At 37.8% G+C, this 19,551-nt stretch overlaps 2 protein-coding genes across 2 annotated transcripts in view; one reads left to right on the top strand and one right to left on the bottom strand.

The window, feature by feature from the left end:
- Positions 1–13,415, bottom strand: LOC134659257 (homeobox protein GBX-2-like). The gene is made up of 3 exons (XM_063514901.1): positions 13,070–13,415; positions 1,469–1,653; positions 1–512 (listed from the first exon to the last, which is right to left on the bottom strand). Exons 1-3 carry the CDS (start codon positions 13,407–13,409, stop codon positions 87–89), a joined length of 951 nt encoding a protein of 316 aa, XP_063370971.1. The 5' UTR covers positions 13,410–13,415; the 3' UTR covers positions 1–86.
- The window catches only part of LOC134659241 (androgen-dependent TFPI-regulating protein-like), a 516,400-nt gene that overhangs the window by 303,530 nt on the left and 193,319 nt on the right, over positions 1–19,551 (top strand). The gene's annotated exons all lie outside the window — the stretch shown is intronic.

Genomic DNA, 19,551 nt, shown 5'->3' with positions numbered 1-19,551 from the left:
GCATGCACAATGCTTCAGTGATAATACTTAATTGATTAATCTTCATTACCTAAGAAAATCAGCCTGTATCTATTGCAAATCCCAGACTAGCTAGGTCGGCCATTTTGATTTCCAAACCTCAAATTGGCAGCTTGACTCAAGCTTGCCAACCTAGCGGACATGCTCGCGTCGTACATAGGGCTGCGCCCCATCGATAATACCGATTCGTTTTTCAAAAACGGACTCGGTAAACTCGTTTCTTTCAAAAACGGATTCGATTCTTTTAGAAACGCGTCGTTTTTCGAGAACGCCGAGGTTTGGGACTGTAAAAGGCTGCAGGGTTGGTTCCTGTCTAGTCTGAACTGTTGTTTTTCCATTTGGTGGTGTTGCGTTCGGACGGCGAAGCGGTTGACGTGCACGGGGATAGGAACTACTATCTTGGTGCCGGAGGTTTTGCCCGAGTGACTGCCGGAGGCGAGGCCGGCTTTCACGCGTTTCCATTTCGCGCGACGGTTTTGAAACCATATTTTGACCTGGAAAAAAAGAGATTTAAGTATGTTAACGACGAGCTTGACTCCTTTGACGGAGACTGGTGGGAGACTTCCAAGGATAGGGATACGAGGAAGAATAAGAGGGAGGCCTTGCCCAGCAGTGGGACAATATGGGCTCATAATAAAAAGTACGTTAGGTTGAATCCGTCGGCTCGTTGGGTGGATGACATCCGGAAGATTGCGGGTCAGCAGGGTCACTTCTGGATGAAATTAGCTCAGGACTGGGACAAGTGGCGTACATACAAGAAGAGAGGCCTATCTCAGCAGCGATAACGGGCTGATATGATGATGACGATGAGGTTGAATATTACTTTTAAACGCGAACGTACATACTCGACCTTCATACGAGCTATAAGAACAGAGTTGTTTGGCTCAAACCCTGTACCATCATCATCATCACTAACATATTATGCGTTCCATTACAGCTACATTTAGATACCTTTGAATCTCTTAGCATTTTGTTTCACTCGGTTTGCATCATCAAAGAATGTACCTATACTTTACCACAGGGACTGCTGGTAGCCAAGTAACGGTCAATAAGTTTCTCAGAACTTTTGTACCAAATGCCATTTCATATTCATCAGTTGTATTTCAGTAAAGGCGTAAAGGGAAACAATTTCATGAGGAAACTAGTTTTCCTTTGGGTTAGTAGGTCCGATGGCGCCTTCATAAAGAACTGCCTGCGTATATTCTTGGGATTACGTGACCAAAAGTGGACCCGTTAGGAAAAAGCACTAAGATAAGAAGGATAGGTACTGAACCGTCTGCCTGGTCTGTCTGGCTGTCCGTCGTGAACTGATCTTATTTTGTCATGTAGTTGTCATGTCTAATTTTGAATTTAAATGTCCGTAGTTCCAAATATGTATGTCAGTCAGCCAGTCAGTCAGTTGGTCTATGTCAGGTCGCCACGGAGGTTGGAAGCCACGACAGATACCAACCTGTACTTCACTAAGTTTGAGCGCGGCAGCGATCTGCGATCTCTCTGTCAGACTCAGGTACTTCTTGGCGTGGAACTCTCGCTCTAACTCCAGCAGCTGTTCAGATGTGAAGGCCGTGCGCCGGCGCCGCGCTTTGCTCTCGCGGCGGTCTGTTGAATCCTCTTGGTCGGGTTCGGACTCATTTCCTGGGGAAGAGAGGGTTATTGAGTACTAAAATTAAGAAAATATGCCGAATAGTGGAGGACCGTTCATTTAAAGATAATTATAGTAGACCGAGGAGAATCGGATCACAGGGCGATTGGATCAGACTTAAAAAAATATATATTTAAAATATTGCCTAGGACTGGCGTCGCAGGCTTAAGAAGACATGTACAGCGCTCATTATCAATGAAATATTTCAGATATCAACGGATTTTTCATGATGATCCGATTCAACCTGTGATCCGATTCGCCTTGATGTACTCTTTTTTATTTTTGTCTAGACATACGAGACGACCTAGCTACCTAAAAGTCTCTGGTTCTTTTTCCATTCCCCGATAAAATTATAAGCTAAGTAGTTCGACTGATTTCGAAAAGATTAATATAATATATTATACTTAGATAGCAGCGAAACGCAGCGAGCGTGTTGGGGACTTTTGCGCCTGGAATGACTCGGGGTGGGTTATTTGATTAGTTACCTAGTATTAGTACCTAGATATTAGTCTTATGTTAAATGTAGTAGTTTTTAAGGTTTTTTTTTTATTGTATTTTTTGACATCGTTTAACTGCTTACAATATAAATAAATACTATCAACTACATCATTATGATTTAAAGAACGATTGAAAATATTCAATTTTAATATCGATGTTGTGACTTAGATAGCTATCGAGGAACTATGCACAATGTAATGTACTTAGAGTAAAATAAACCTCAACTTGGTAGACTGGTACCTATTTAGAAATGGTGAGAAATATGACCTTACGAGTATCTTACTGTTGTTTTACAGTGTACCTATATAAGTATGTAGTATGTAAGTAGGTACTACCAATTAGCAGCTACTTATTTCTAGACATAAATTGGCGTTATTCATAAAGGGCTGCTAAATTAATCAGTTGATGATCGTCGCGTCGTTTGTCCCTATCTGTCGTTATGCCATAGAGAGGGACAAACCGACGATCATCAGCTTATTAACTTAGCAGACGTTTATGAATAACGCCGTAGTATTTTCCCCCTGTCTTGATATTATAGAAGAATTAAATATTTATTCTCAAAATGACTTCCTGGGCATGTTTTCTTTGATAGCAAAACGGCAAAGTGGTTCCTAAAATCACTGCCCCTGGGCCACAACACTCAAATAAAGTTCGATAAAATTGAGCTAGTAAAACTAAATAACCGATTAAATTGCAGTAAACCGAGATTGGGACAGCGGGACAGACCTATCAAAGTAACATTCTTGAATAGACCTTACGTCTTCAGACAAAGGACTCAGAATGGTTCGGGTCCTTTTGATAGGGCTTGACTAAATGGCTTGGTCAGCATTTTAGCGGTTACGAGGGTGACGAAATTGACGTTTTTTATGAAATAAAAAAAAAAACAAATCGTCTGTCAATTGTTTATGGATGATGGTGGTTCGGGGGCAATTTTTGTGTGTTTTAATTTATTTTCGGTTTTCTGTCGAGAACGTTTAGTTACCAGTTGTTGACGAAGTGTAGTTAGGTTTTTACACCGAACCTAAATCTTCGCACCTAGCCTAGTTAACTTCTATTAAAATCTTACACAGCCTATAATAAGTTTAAACTAATTGAAATAGATGACATATAATAGAAAAAAGTGACGAAGCCCTCCAGTGGTGAAGGCCGGATCCCAAAGTTGTGTACCTAAATAAAAATAAAATAAAATTTTAAACACATTCGTTGTTACGAGCTAGTTCCATTAATTATCTGATGGACTATTGGATTTAAAGCTGGTGGCAGAGAAAAAGCATCCTCCATTCCTCCCTGTTATAGTTTGGATTGTTTGTTCATAAACGGTAGGGTTTTAATTGATATGTTGCATCAATAAGTTAATGACTAACGCGGTAACCGAAGAATGAATATTATATTTAAAACTTTCGCGTTTTGAACACATATTAACTCACATTTATAGACGGGTCTAACGCGAAATTTATTCAATTACCTTTATTTACCGACGTTTTGACACAGGTTTCACTGGTCGTAGTCACGGCTAACTGATGTCCCAGCGAAATGTCAAAACAGCCGCGACCACGACCAGTGAAACCTGTGTCGAAACGTCGGTAGGTAAATAAAGGTAATTGAATAAATTTCGCGTTAGACCCGTCTATAAATGTGAGTTAATATGAATGAATATTATCCATAATTTCCGTATGGTATCCGGTATCCCTAGGAAATGAACAAAAAGCAGCAATTTACAGCGAACAACGAGTAAATGTAAACAAAACAGTTCCACTGATAAGATATAAATGACACGCGATTTCCGAACAATTCAAACGTAGTTTTGCTAACACGCGATTTTTTAAATTTGCCGCCTTTTTCTACTAACAGGATTTGCTTGACCAAGTAGAGTCTGTGCGGAAAGAGAAGAGTCGTGGAATGTATGGGGCCCAATTCATTCTACGACTCTTCTCTTTCCGAACATACTCTATATATTTGTCTAGCTAATTTATTTGCTTCAGAAGATGCGGCTACAATTTCGGACTTGACGTTTTTTTACCAATCCTCCATAAAAACGGACCTCGTCAGCGCTCCGCCCACGCGACATCACGGAGATGGAGTGATGACGTCTGGTTTTACGAGATTGATCATGTAGGTATAACGATTTTCGGGACATTTGTCCACTTGCGATTTATTTGATTTGAAACCGGCGTCTATATTTACAACGTGTACGTAACGTAACTCACTTTATCACTACATAGTATAAAATAAAGTCACTTCCCGCTGTCTGTCCCTTTTTGTAATTATGCTTAGATCATTAAAACTACGCAACGGATTTTGATGCGGTTTTTTGAATAGATAGAACGTGAAACTTTGACTTTAGGCTTCTTTTTTTCCAACTTGCAGCCAAGTGAGGATACTGATTTTTTTTAGCAACTGCGCCGTTTGTAAAGGATTATGTTACAAAAAGAAACATTCAAAAAAGTTCAATAGTTTTTTTTTAATAAATTAATTGGTTCGCCAGGGAATTTCTTAACAAAAGTTAAAAGTTCAAAAATTCATAACTCGAAAACTACGAAAAATCGGCTAACATACATGGGGTATATTCTGATAGTGATAGCCCACGATGTGAGGTATCTAAAAAAAATTTTTGGACGTCTATGTTTGGACCACCCTGTATACTCAGCTAAGTTTTGATTGTGTGAAATTAACGCCAAATATTTTAATCATAAATAGGTATACTTACTATCGGGTAATAGGTACCTATTTACTAATGAATAATAAAAATAAAATTTAATACAACAATCGTTTTATTTTTGTTTATCAATGTTGTTACTAAAAATCACAAATCTCTAGTTGTCTCTACAATACAGAATTTAAAAGACATTCGGATAATCTATATACAAATAAATAATTAGACATCCAAAAACGGTACTAGTCGTACTACACATGATTTACGTACTAAAAAAACCTAAATGCAATATGAATGCAATTGATAAAATAAGCTCGACATTTTTGGGCAATCAAGTTAGACGGATTGCAATCTCGATCATTCAATCAGAGTGAGTGACGACGGATTTAAATTGATAAAACCCATTTTAACTCTCTTAATATTCAACACCACACATTTATGCATTTTCCACGAAAAACCCGCAGTAAAACCGATCCCCTTTCGCAAATAAATATATTATTATTTATTTCTTATGGCCGACGCAACAGAGATTGACAGTTATCGAACGCGCCAAATGAATTGTAAAAATATTACAACCTTCATACCAACGCCAAAACGAAAATACACTATAACACTCTAAAAATAAAGTCTAAATTCAAACGGCGTTGCAAATGTTTGTGGAAGCATAGAGCTCGCGTTCTGAATTTTAAATTTCGAATTCAAAAAAGCGGCAAAGTTAAATCGCGTGTGAACGATTCGATGCAGTTTGATACGAATCGGTAATTTATCGGTGAATTTTCGATAAACGGACATCACTAAGCCAAAATGGCGGTCACGTAGGCATTTTCACACTGGTTTTCTGTGGAAATATTTTTATTTGTGGCGTGCGGGTGTCACGTATTGGTCGCAGTCGGATCGTATAATCCGCCGTATTACATTACGGCTAGCCGTTTTCAAAAGCAGGGGCGTTTGAAATGCGGCGGTTCGACGAATAGCCGGATTGAATGCGGCTGAATGAAAATCCGCCGGAATGTATTCGGCGCCATACGTTCTTCAACACGGCTAGCCGTAATGTAATACAGCGAGTCATTAGCCGCCGCTTTGACAGTTTTTAGTTCCCATTTTTAACACTCGTGGCGCTGCCTGACATAACAACAACAAACTATGAAAAACGCTGGGGTGTCCATCAAATTTGGAGTTCGTCGGACTGTTTGTTTTCAAAAAACATTTCCTTCGCAACTTGAGTAGACGGAGCCCCGCTTCGCGGGGCTCCTATTTCTGAGCGGTTTGCCCTTCGGGCATCTGAAGCTACCTAACGAAACCGCCCAGAAATAGGAGCCCCGCAAAGCGGGGCTCCGTCTATTTAAGTTGTGAAGGAAATGTTTTGGAAAAGAAACACATGTAGTGCGGTGGGACCATGGTAAAAACAAATTAAATTGCAAACATTGTCAAACTCCGGTAACGTAGGCGACCGAAAGAACTCTACAATCTAAATAGTAGATACGATGCGGCTAAACGTATAACTAGGCCGCCTTATTGAAGAACGTATCGCAATGACAATCCGGCTAATCGTCGAACCGCCGCACTTCAAAACGCCCCTGTTTTTGATAACGGCTAGCCGTAATGTAATACGGCGGATTATACTATACGATCTGACTGCGATATGTCTATTGCATACGAAATGCATTGGGTTGCATGTTGAATATAATAATGGATTCAATTTAGTTTAAATTTGTTTTGCTTCTATTGTACAGAAACTAGAAAGTAGGTAGAGTTAGACTTGAGTTAGACCAAGAAAAGTCTGTAACGATTTTGATAGCACACGCAGTTTATACGTCATAATTTCATAGAAGTTTGATGTTTAAAATGACACTCGCACTGCGTATGCTATCAAAATTGTTGCAGACTTTCCTTGGTCTCACTCTCACTCTAGTGCAGAGCGAGTAGATAGCGAGTCTCAATCCCTTTCTTTTTACGGTTCCGTAGGGAAGTACCTAAAAGGAAAAAACGGAACCCTTATAGAATCACTCGTGCGTCTGTCTGTCCGTCTGTCACATACCTATTTTCTCGGAAACGACTGGACCAATTAAGTTGAAATTTGGCACCTACACATATTACTTAGTGTCCCAAACAGAGATGTACAAAATGGTTTTAAAAAAGCATTTAAATACAAAATGCAAAATACTTTTCAGATTTACTATTTCAAATGCAAAATACCAAATAGTTTTGCGTTTTGTATTTCAAATGCTAAATGCAAAATAGGTATTTTCAAAATGCTTTTTCAAAATAAAATACCTTTTGACCAAATCTCAGATATTTTTGTTTATTTTAGGTATTTATCATGAGAATAGCCATAGAATAGATAATGTTTGTCATTTTCGTTTCACATTGACACTAGTCAGACATAATAGCCGGTTTAGACTCTCGTGGCTCGCAAGCTCGTCGAGCTAATATAATTTAAACACTAACGGCACGGCATAAGGTTTATAACCGAATGACAAGCCGAATGCGAGTGTGTCGAGGCGAGCCACGAGACGCGCCGGGAGCCGAGCCGCGAGTCTAAACGGCTACATAGAGAAATAAGTAAGACAAGAGTGCTCACTCCATACATCAGTTCAGACTATTAATTTCACTAATTTCAGTGTCTACATCTAGCATCGAGTAGCGGAACTATCAGTACTGCTACTTGACAATAGATCTCGCACCGACCGGAAAGTCTTATCTCAACAGCATAAGACTTTCCGGTCGGTGCTACATCTATTATCAAGTAGCAGTACTGATAGTTCCGCTACTCGATACTAGATGCTAATAGTCTTTTTGGTACTAAAACTGATGTATGGAGTGAGCACTCTATGTATTTTTAGGGTTCCGTAGCCAAATGGCAAAAAACGGAACCCTTATAGATTCGTCATGTCTGTCTGTCTGTCTGTCCGTCTGTCTGTCTGTCCGTATGTCACAGCCACTTTTCTCCGAAACTATAAGAACTATACTGTTGAAACTTGGTAAGTAGATGTATTCTGTGAACCGCATTAAGATTTCACACAAAAATAGAAAAAAAACAATAAATTTTTGGGGTTCCCCATACTTCGAACTGAAACTCAAAATTTTTTTTTTCATCAAACCCATACGTGTGGGGTATCTATGGATAGGTCTTCAAAAATGATATTGAGGTTTCTAATATCATTTTTTTCTAAACTGAATAGTTTGCGCGAGAGACACTTCCAAAGTGGTAAAATGTGTGTCCCCCCCCTGTAACTTCTAAAATAAGAGAATGATAAAACTAAAAAAAATATATGATGTACATTACCATGTAAACTTCCACCGAAAATTGGTTTGAACGAAATCTAGTAAGTAGTTTTTTTTTATACGTCATAAATCGCCTAAATACGGAACCCTTCATGGGCGAGTCCGACTCGCACTTGGCCGCTTTTTTTTTCTCTATGACGGCTATAAGGCGCGCACTCTGACCAAAGAAATAAAAAGGGCGGACGCCTCTATCGGTCAAATTCGGCAATACAAGCGTTATTCGTTCATTTCATTTTGTTTGACTGGTAATGTTGGCTAAACTTAATCACAAAGTATTTTGCATTTTGAAATGAATATTAAAAATGCAAAATACATCTCGAAAAGTATTTCAAATAAAATACAAAATGTTTTTTACTAAAAGGCATTTAAATGCAAAATACAAAATAGGTATTTTGCATTTTGTATTTGCATTTTAAATAGAAGTATTTCAAATAAATCGCATCTCTGCCCAAAGATAAACATGTAACGTAAACAAATGAATTTTCAACATGGGGGCCACTTTTGGGGGTACATGAGAAATTGCATTCGCAACTTTATATTTCACAGTAGGTACAGTCAGCAGCAGAACTTACTAAGCGGGCGAGATGTTCAAAATTACCATAACGCGCTCTTTCCCTTAACAATAAAGTCGCGTCAAGATAATTTTGAACACCTCGCCCGATTAGCAACTATTGATGCCAATGGGTGCGTATCATAATGAATACGCACTTTTGGTATAATTTCAGTTCACAAACGTTCAAAACGTATACTAATCTTATGTATAATGCACTAAATCTATATTTTCAATTAGTATAACATAAAAATAATATAACATACAATATACATACCGCTGTTTCGTATAACATACAAATAAACTAATTACATTTAATATAACATTCATTATGCATATAAATTAAAATAATGAATAACATCTCATATAAGTATTTGAACAAAACATCAGTAAAATTATTTGGATAGCTCAGTATTTCATAGGTCATCGAAACTAATTACTGTCAGAAAAGTAGGTTAGGTTAGGTTAGAACTGTGACTCCCCAGAAAAAGAAACTGCTACCAGAAAAGTAGGTTAGGTTACGTTAGAACTGTGACCCCTCAAAGAAAGAAACTGCTACCAGAAAAGTAGGTTAGGTTAGAATTGTTACCCCACAGAAAAAGAAACTGCTACCATAAAAATAGGTTAGGTTAGGTTAGAACTGTGACCCCCCACAGAAAAAACTGCTATCTGAAAAGTAGGTTAGGTTAGGTTGGAACTGTGACCCCTCAGAGAAAGAAACTGTTACCAGAAAATTAGGATAGGTTAGGTTAGAATTGTTACCCCCCAGAAAAATAAAAGGTTAGGTTTATTGCGTGGTATTTGTTTTGTATATTATATTATTTCAACGTTATACCTTTTTATACGTATCATAAACGATATTATATGTAAAGTTCATTATTCATTATAAAATTATAGAATTCATTGTTATACGTATCGCACGTTATACTTATTGCACGTTATGCCATTCAAAATTATACTAATTGAATGTATATATTCTGAGCTATATGTTATAGGTTTGTATACGTTCTATTACTTACCCGATGCCAATTGCCAACTGTACCTAGTCCCTAAGGGAGTAAGAAACCCAAAACCAGAGTATTAGTGGATGGTGGGGGAGAACCCCTTGTAACCGCACTTGACACCTTAATTTATATCTATTTGAAGTATTTGAACTTTACAAGTGATGAGTTGCACAATATCTGTTTGACGTTTTGCTGGGACATCAGTTAGCCGCGACCACGACCAGTGAAACCTGTGTCGAAAGTTCGAAACGTCGGTAAATAAAGGTAATTGAATAAATTTCGCGTTAGACCCGTCTATAAATGTGAGTTAAATATGTGTTCAAAACGCGAAAGTTTTAAATATTATATTTACAAGTGATGTCAAATCAAATCGAGATCATTAATAAGATTTAACAAAAAACCGCGGCCAAATGCGAGTCGGGTTTGCGTTCTACGGGTTCCGTGCATTAAGTCCGACTCACGCTTGACTGCACATTTCTAATAGGTTTGCCTGTCATCTATATGTAAAGAACTATATTTTGAGTATTTTTTCAAAATAGACCCAGTAGTTTCCGAGATAAAGGGAGGCTGGGGAATGGTCGGACAGACAGATCGGCGAGTCGGACTCGTGCACAAAGGGTTCCGTACCATTACGCAAAAAACGCCAAAAAAATTACGTTTGTTGTATGGGGGCCCCACTTAAATACCTATTTTTTTTTTGTTAGGTTTTAGTATTTGTTGTTATAGCGGCAACAGACATACATCATCTGTGAAAATTTCAACTGTCTAGCTATTACGGTTCATGAGATACAGCCTGGTGATATACCTACCGACGGACAGAGGAGTCATAGTAATACGGTCCCGTTTTTACCCTTTGGGTACGGAACCCTAAACAAGATATCGATCATTTTATAAAGTAGGTTCTAAAACTTCTAAAATGTACTTAAAAGATAAATGCTTTACCGACGGGATATGGTGTGATGGTTTCACTCTCAAAATAGGGTGGTTGACTGACTAATCAAAATAGTCAAATCAGTTTCTATTTACGAAATGTCAAAGCTTAATAGCCACTATGGAATCTTTAAGAAAAAAGTCAAGTTACCTACTCTTTATAGTTATTTCGGATTTATTAAACAAAATTACTAGCGACCCGCCCCGGCTTTGCAAATTATACACAAACATTCTCCACTCTATCTATTAAAAAAAACCGCATCAAAATCTGTTGCGTAGTTTTAAAGATCTAAGCATACATACAGACAGACAGACAGCGGGAAGCGACTTTGTTTTATACTATGTAGTGATGTCTAAAATTACCGCGGTGTAAGTGTACCATAACCTGTGCCCTGTGCCGGATTAAGATATTTTGGTGAACTAAGCATTTCTAGACCACGGTGCCCCCTCTCCCTAGGGTCATCAAGATTACATTGAATTTTCTTGGTAAATTGAGTGACGGTCATTTTCAATCCGTCACATCATTTTATCACGGTAAATGGAGGGAACTCGTGCGAATCCGGGGCGGGTCGCTACTCGCTAGTAACCTTTAAAATGACATTGAAAACGCGAGCATAGCGAGCGCGAAATTTTTTCGATAGAAAAAATGCAATTCGATAGACAATTGTACATTTTTACTGGACGAGGCCGAAGGCCTAGCTCCGCATAAGGCTGGACGTCCGGAGCGTTCGACCGCGGCACGTTATCATACTTACCAATACTTACCAATGGCGAAATGTGAGCTAGGCAGAAAGCCCAGCTGCTAGAGAGGAAAGCTTGGATTTGGATCAAGCCCAAATGTAATTGAGGCAGAAAATCGACTTTGGCGTGAGGTGGAAGGCCTAGCATTAGACATAACGCCGAACTGCAAAAGAGTGGCTTGAAAACGAATCTAAGTACGATATAATCTATGTAATCACGACTCTCCTAGTGCTCGCTCTTTGGCATTGTTTGGAGCAGGGATGTTGCGGATGCAGATTTTTTGACATCCGCGGATGCGGATGCGGATGCGGATATTTAAAGGCTCACATCCGCGGATGCGGATGCGGATGCGGATGCGGATGTCAAGATTAGGTACTTAGAAAATATCAAATATTACATTTTTAGTATAATTAAAAAAAAAACGAAACGTTTAGTATTTATTGAGCAAGAATATAGGTGCGTTATATTTTAATAAACGGTAACTTGGCCGACTTTTCTGGATCTAGACGATTTCGTTATAGGTAATGACGAAATTACCTAGCACTTACGCCGCCGCTAAGACGTTCCTGTACCGATTTGTTTGACATCCGCATCCGCATAAGCTCCGCATCGATTTTATGCGGATGCGGATGCAGATGCGGATGTTGAAAATAATGCGGAAGTTCCGCGGTTGCGGATGCGGATGCGGATGTTCGCAACATCCCTGGTTTGGAGGCAGGAAATATGTGAAATAAGAGTTCAAATATTATAATAAAATACATACTTAACCAATGTTAACATCTATTAATAACAAGACTTGGTCTATGTCTTGGACTATGGTCCATAACATAAGTCTTGTTATTAATAGATGTTAACATTGGTTAAGTATGTATTTTATTATAATATTTGAACTCTTATTTCACATATTTCCTGCCTCCAAACAGTTAAAATTGTCAAGAAATCTCAACAGGCAGCTGTCACTGTCACATTTGAACAGTTTGTGACAAACTGTCAATTTCACGGCGCAGATGCATCGAGTGGCGTGAAATCTAACGATATAGGAGCGGCACTAATCGGACTAGGGTCCTTGTTGACTGGAGTACAAATCATGCGTGGCTAATGGGTTACCCTTGTTGATTTGAGTAGGATATAAAGAAGTTATGAAAAGGAAAACAGTTGTAGAATACGGTAGAACTTATAGCTTGATATTTGAAATATTTCATTGATATGAGTGCACTAAAATAGCGCTGTACATGTAGTCTGTTAGTCTGCGACGCTATTCATAAGAAATCTTAAGGTACGTCTACTACGAGGGGCCTAAAAGTTTCTTAAGGTCCCGTATAAAATCAAATTGTGAGTTTAATTTAGGTAGTAGTAAGTAGTAGTAAAAAACTTTATTGTACAAAAATCAGAACAAAACAGGAAAAATAACATTAGTCATTAGTACAAAGGAGAACTTATTCGTTTTCGTTATGGTCAAATTCTCGATCGGATTGTCCTGTCCGAACTGAGGGACTACCGCGAAAACCAAATTTCGCAAATTTTGGGCATTTTTCTCTGTCACTCTAATTACGCCTTCATTGGAGTTAAAGAGAAAGATCCGTCCAATTCGCGAATACCGGTTTTCACGGTAGGCCCTCTGGGTTTGAATGGGTAAAATAACGATTTTAAAGCTGGTCAAGCAGATCTTGTCAGTAGAAAAAGGGATATCGTCCCATAAAATTTTGAATTTCGCGCTTTAAAAAAAATATAATTTAAAAATAACAAACCTTGCGTATTATCCTCTCCCCCGTCGCTCTCTTCACTCCCCACGCTAACCGGACTCTCCGTCTTCTCCTCTCTCTCTCTCTCAGGCACAGGCGCTAAAACCCTGGACAGCCACGGCTCCCCATAACCTAACAAAAAAGGTATCGACACACCATTCTGTAAAAACGGCGAATTGAAATAACATCTCATTCTGTTCATTTCCTCTTCGTCTTCTTCGGAATTTCTAGAATCTGATTGGTTCTCGATGTCGATTTCCGGCGATTTCCGATTGTTACCGATTATCGAGTCGATGGAGAACGGTTTCGGTTTTTTCGGTTGCGTCTCTACTGTTTGTGGTTCCATTTTGTTTTTTAAATCACCTTTTTAAACTGAAAATCACTAGTTCTTGATTTTGATATTACACATGAAAATATCCATTAATAAATAAATGTTATATTACGTTTGTAGGTTAAAACACGCACAAAATATAGATATTTTACATAAAGGTTATTTTATTAAGCACACAGTCATTTTTGTAAGAAAAATACACTCGGATAGTGATGTCCCTAAATTTCGAAAATCGAAATCGGAATTCGATTTTCAACACGTCCGTCCGTCGCGCGACCGTGGCGCTACTCATTCAGCCACACCGCCACGCCTACATACGGGGTGTACTCAAACTTATTTTATTAATACTCGCCGGGCAAATATAAGCTCTATTACTAGCGGCTTAATACTGCTATCATTATCACGCCTCTCGTTTGCTTTAGATCTTATAATGAAAACCGTTTTCTTGGAAAATAAACCCTGTTGTAATGATTTAAGAGCGATTTTTCTGGGCAAAACATTTAAGTAGGATAGAACTCCTTTAATATTTGAGTCTGAGCCGTCTTTTCTTCACTCTGAAGTAGTTTTTTGCTCATTTTAAGAAAGGAGAATAAACCGTTTGGGATCTAGGAAGGAAATGATTAAGAAGTCTATTGTATGACGTTGGAAAGAGCTGGATATAATCGATTAGGGTGAGTTAGAAAGAGACGCAGAGATGTGTTTGTAGATATAGTACGCGCTGGTAATTGGTGGTGATCAGAATGTTTTGCCAGTGTCAGCACTCAGTGAATTCATCGCTCTGTGCTTCGTTTAAATTTTACTTGGGCCATTTTATTTAAAGGTGTACTAGCTTACACTTTTAAAATTTGGGTTTTTTTAGTGTTATTTCTACTTATTACATTTCGAATCACGAATCACTAGCTCTTTCGATCCTTCTTCTTCTTCAGCGTGCCATATCCTAACGGATGTCGGCGATCACCATGCGAAAGTCGTCTCTATGTTTCGCCACTCTGCCCAGAGTGGTAGCGTTCGTAATACCGGTCCAACTCCTTATATTACTGCACCATGATGTTCTGGGTCTTCCTCTACCTCTTTTTCCCTCCATTTTTCCCTCTATAATGTTTTTTAGTAACTCATATTTGGTGTTTCTGTAGATATGTCCAAAATATGCAGTTTTTCTTCTTTTGATTGTCAATACGACTTCCTTTGTTTTTTTTTTCATTCTGTCTAATACTATTTTATTACTATTTTATTAATACAATTTTTTTTCGATCCTTAAAGGAGATAAAAGTTTCCCATACATTTTTCGTTTATTCCATTTCCGGATGCCATCATATAAATTCTATGTAACGCGGAATGGAAATAAAAAACCTTGGGACACATTTTTTCTACATACATAAAAAAATGCCTAGGTACTTACTTACCTACATCAATTTGTGTCAAAATATTTAACATAATATCAATATCCAGTGAGGAAAATAGTATTTGGCTACCAACGCAGGCCGGTATGGCGATGCAGCCGTGAATTTCGATTCGAGTGAAGCTCGATGCTTAGGCAAATTATTTTATTTTTCACCTCAGCAGCTCGAACAAGGGTACTTTGCTACTTAAAAACAGTGAGCAAAATCGCATTTACTATAGAATCTTTCGCTTGCACGGGACTCAAAATATAAGCACTCGAAGAAATATCAAACTTTGATCTCTTGTTGTACAAATAACTAATTCCTATCGTTATTTGATAATTTAATGATATGTATGTCATGTACAACCTATCAGTTTGTACCAGTAAGATTTTTCTAACAAAATATAAGCAATATGGTTATAGAAATAAATGATTGTTACCGACTAAAAATATAATATCACAGGCAAGTGGACTAGCTCAACTGAACCCTCCGCGCCGTCATTAGAGGACAATTTCCCCCCACTCCCCCCTCCACCACCGCCAAATTGATTGCGGCTATTACTCGTGGAGTCGTGAAGATAAGTTTTGCTGCAAATTTCCTCATCTTTTGGTTGAACGAAATTATTATTATGAAAGAGATGTCGAGATATATACCTACGTATTATAGCTTTTGCATATTTTGAGAGTAATATTCCTATCTTCACCCATAATAAATATATCTATATATTACATACCTATCCTAACGAAATTTTTGAAACCTAAATGATTTCAAAGATGGCCGCATGACTTGGCAGTAACCATAATATTACAGTTTCTAGTCTCGTCTCGCAGACGTTTCACACAGGTACCTAACCTACCAACATGTTTCAAATTCCTTTTACAAAGTGATTATTAGGAATTTTGCACAATGGTCGCTATAAAAAAAATCAACAATATAATGAACATGTTTATTTTATGGCGGCAATTAGACACTGATAGGCGGTGGATCTATGGGGCCTAACCAAGATGACGATTGTATACCTACATTGAGAAACGTCAAGCCAAAAGTCAAAAATGTTTCGGCATGACGTATGCTACAAAAAAGTCACGTGACTCGATTATTCCCATACATTATTTAAATTTTAATTGGCGTTTTCTATCAACGATGTCATCATATGTAGTCATCATAATATATCTTGGCTTCAAGTTGATGCCACAAACAAGACATTTGACTTTTTTTAATTTGCTATGTACTTACCTATTTTATTCCCAGAAAATACCAGTAGGTAAAAGATTGCAGTATGGACGAGCCCTAAGTAGTATTACCTTCTCAAATTGGCAATGCAGGTAGAATACTTTATTTCAAATCAATAACCAACACAATAGATCATTAAATACATAAAATATACCTGTCTGTGATACTAAGGGGCCATATATATGATGGAGGGAGACAAGAGGAAGGTTTATGTATATATATTTGTTAACTCGTGCGAATCCGGGGCGGGTCGCTAGTAACCTTTAAAATGATATCAAAAACGCGAGCGTAGCCAGCGCGAAAATTTTTCAATAGAAAAAACGCAATTCGAGACAATTGTACATTTTTTAGTTTTCGGCTTCGGCGGGGCCCCTTATAACACATTGACAATTAGGTCGCAGGATCGCGGCTATGCAGCAACTTGGCCTGGCCGACAAATCTGGCGTGCAAGAGAGCAAAATTCGCTATATAATCGGTAATCTATGTCGAAAAAATCAGCTGGCCGCAAGCCCGACGGCAAGATTTTTTGGCCATGAGCTTGAGGGCCTCCGTGTATGGTCAAATCAAATGCCTACGATGAAGACGTTCTTACGTGCTCCCACTCTCTTACTCCTACGACCCTTCGTTATTAGATGGGTACTTCTACATGTACAAAAAGTTTCATATTGTAGGTTACATACTCCACTAAGACTGCAATGCTAATGCAGCCTGTGCGTTTTTTTGCCTATATTTTTGGTGCCCCCCTAGACGTGGTGCCCTAAGCACGTGCTTGTTTTGCTTATTGGTTAATCCGGCAATACACATTGACCTTATATCTGACATAAGTCGCTATATGTCGGCTAAACAAAATTATCAAATCCTTGTTAAATGAAAATACATATTTCTGTTTAATAAATCAAAAATATTCAAATTGTCAACAGTAATAGATATGCAAAGTTAATTCCCATGTTATAAAAATGGCAAATAACAAAACAAATAAAAACGCTCATCACGCTCGTCTCATTTCCCTCCAGCATCAAATTATCCGTCTCTAACACTAAACTCACACACAGCCCCAAACGTACCATCCATTAACCCAGCGCCATTTCAACCCCCTATAAATCCCCTAATAGAATCAACCTATTCATAACAACATTAATATGACCATAAAATTAAATATTAAAACACGCTGTGAATCAACGATCCGTCCAAATTGCTTTCCACAATCAAGCTTCCATCCTTATCTCGCATTCTCGAACTCGAGCTTAAGAAAAAGACGGGTATATTTTAGTAGGATCCCCTTTGATTATTCGCTCGTAAGTAATGAGTGTAGTCACGCCCCGCAATCACGCTCCGCCGCTGCGATTGGTTGGTTTCGAGTTTTGAAATGAGAACGGTTTTTTTTAATTTCCTTTCATTAGCGACAAAACGATGGCACGGCACGCGTTCAGCCGACGTTTGATCCCGAGCGGTTTCATTTATCTTGTTATGCTTATTGGATTGTTTCTAATTTGATACACTGTTGACATTTGGTTGAAAACGCCTAATGAAAATAGTTAAGTTTACTCATTCATCTTTCTTCGGCATTCGAGTAATTAATTAGCATAAAAAGGATGTTACTCGGTGATTGAATGTGATGTCATGCTCGTATCTATCTTGATACCTACCTATGACTGTTCATTTACCTACTTATATTTATAAACTAGGCATACAATGACTAAGTATCAAGGCACCTATAAGTAATTCGTTAAAAAGTTATCATGTGTAACTCTATTAGTTAGATAGGTCATATCTATTTATCACTAACTTACTTTTACTTAAAATAAATTTCGAGTGTGATGTTTAATCATTAAAGACCCACAGATTACAGGACATTATATGTATGTACATACTATGTTCCAGCTGTTTTGGAACGAAACTAAAAGCTAGGTAATAGTTTTAGGTTTATATTTTTTTGGATATGATAAAAACATGACCGTTTTTATAGGTATTTTTACATTTGCTTATTAATAAGTGTAAGGAAAGTTGGTAGAATATAACTAGAGTCGGACCCAGCTATCTCTAGATGGCATCTGCAATGACGAAGTGTGGCTATGTCATCATTAAACGTCTTATTTCTATGGAATTATGTTAACAGTCAGTAAGTACTGTACATACTTATGACATTTATAATGACACTCCCTCACGTTGCGTTGTTCTATGCAAACATAGCTTAGATGGACTTTAGGTACCTACCTACTTAGCGAATCAAGAAGTTAATGATGATGATATTACATTTAAAAAGTGGGCATCACAAATTTAGTGCTAGTAAAAATAATAAAACCCTTTCAACCATGAATATTCCACAAATCAGCAATTCAAATTACTACAACTTAACGCCATAAACCTTTTAAAACAACAATAAACGCATTAAAACGAAATAAGACTCCGAATTCGAAATCCGAATCGGACCCCTAACGTATCGAATGAATGTCATGTGACATCACTATTCTAGTAACTGTTAAAAAGTTATAAAACACCAGTAAACCTTACTTCAAATTTCAACCTTATTGCTTTCGAGTTATAGTCCAGACTCAAATGTGCTTCATTTATAAAATTAACCGTTTTGATTTTGATTTCACGGCTAGTTGAGTGCACTTAAAGCGCGTTGCTAATCCTAATAACACTACCATGTTTGTTTTTCCGTTAACGAATTGACAAATGAGTCTTATTAGGTTATGTTAAAGCACATTTTAGCACAATTATTTATTATGCGATGTTACATTAAATTCTGTATTTATATTTCGAACACAACGGTAAACTTTTCAGTCAGGATGTAATACAGTGATTCCCTAATATTATTAAAACAAGGTTTAGTTTTCATTAGCAATTAGTTTTAAAGCGGTATTGACAGAGTTGGTGTTACGGAGTCGATTCGCGCCCGTTTTTGTAAAATGGCCGTCTTTTGATTTGACGTTTTTGACAGCCAGAAGGGCGTCAAACAATGATATCCGATCCGAGTCACTGAGCAAAGTATCATTTTGATTGTTTGCTATTATGTTAATATTTTTACGCATCGATTTTTGTCTTCACTGTATTGTATTGTAATTTTATGATATTACTTTAAGGAAGATATTATGTTATGACGACCTGTCATTGACATTGACATTTAATTAGGGAAGATCTGTCAACAACGTTATTAGAAACGTTTCGAAATATCGTTATTAAAACGTTACAATGTGTTACAAAATATATAAGTAGGATGCATGACTCGCTCACAACTCTCACAAGACACGCTCAGCTCAGAGGGCATACCGCGAACACCCAAGTTTGCAAATTGCCGGCATTGGCATCTTTCTCTTTCACTCTAACGTCTTGATTGGACTAAAAGAGAAAGATGCCCGCAATTAGCGAACTTCGGTGTTCGCGGTAGATCCTCAGGACTCCAGAATCAGGAGCACGACTATCTCATATATTTCACACATCTCATGCAATTAGGGCATCCAATATCCTACGATTCTCACTCAGTGTATATTAATGAAAATACACTGAGTATGTATGTATTAATGTACATATATATATAT

This window comes from Cydia amplana, chromosome 24 (genome assembly GCF_948474715.1).
Source record: "Cydia amplana chromosome 24, ilCydAmpl1.1, whole genome shotgun sequence".
NCBI lineage: Eukaryota > Metazoa > Arthropoda > Insecta > Lepidoptera > Tortricidae > Cydia > Cydia amplana.
Note: the sequence above shows the minus strand (reverse complement) of the source record. Positions and strands in the feature narration are given on the sequence as shown.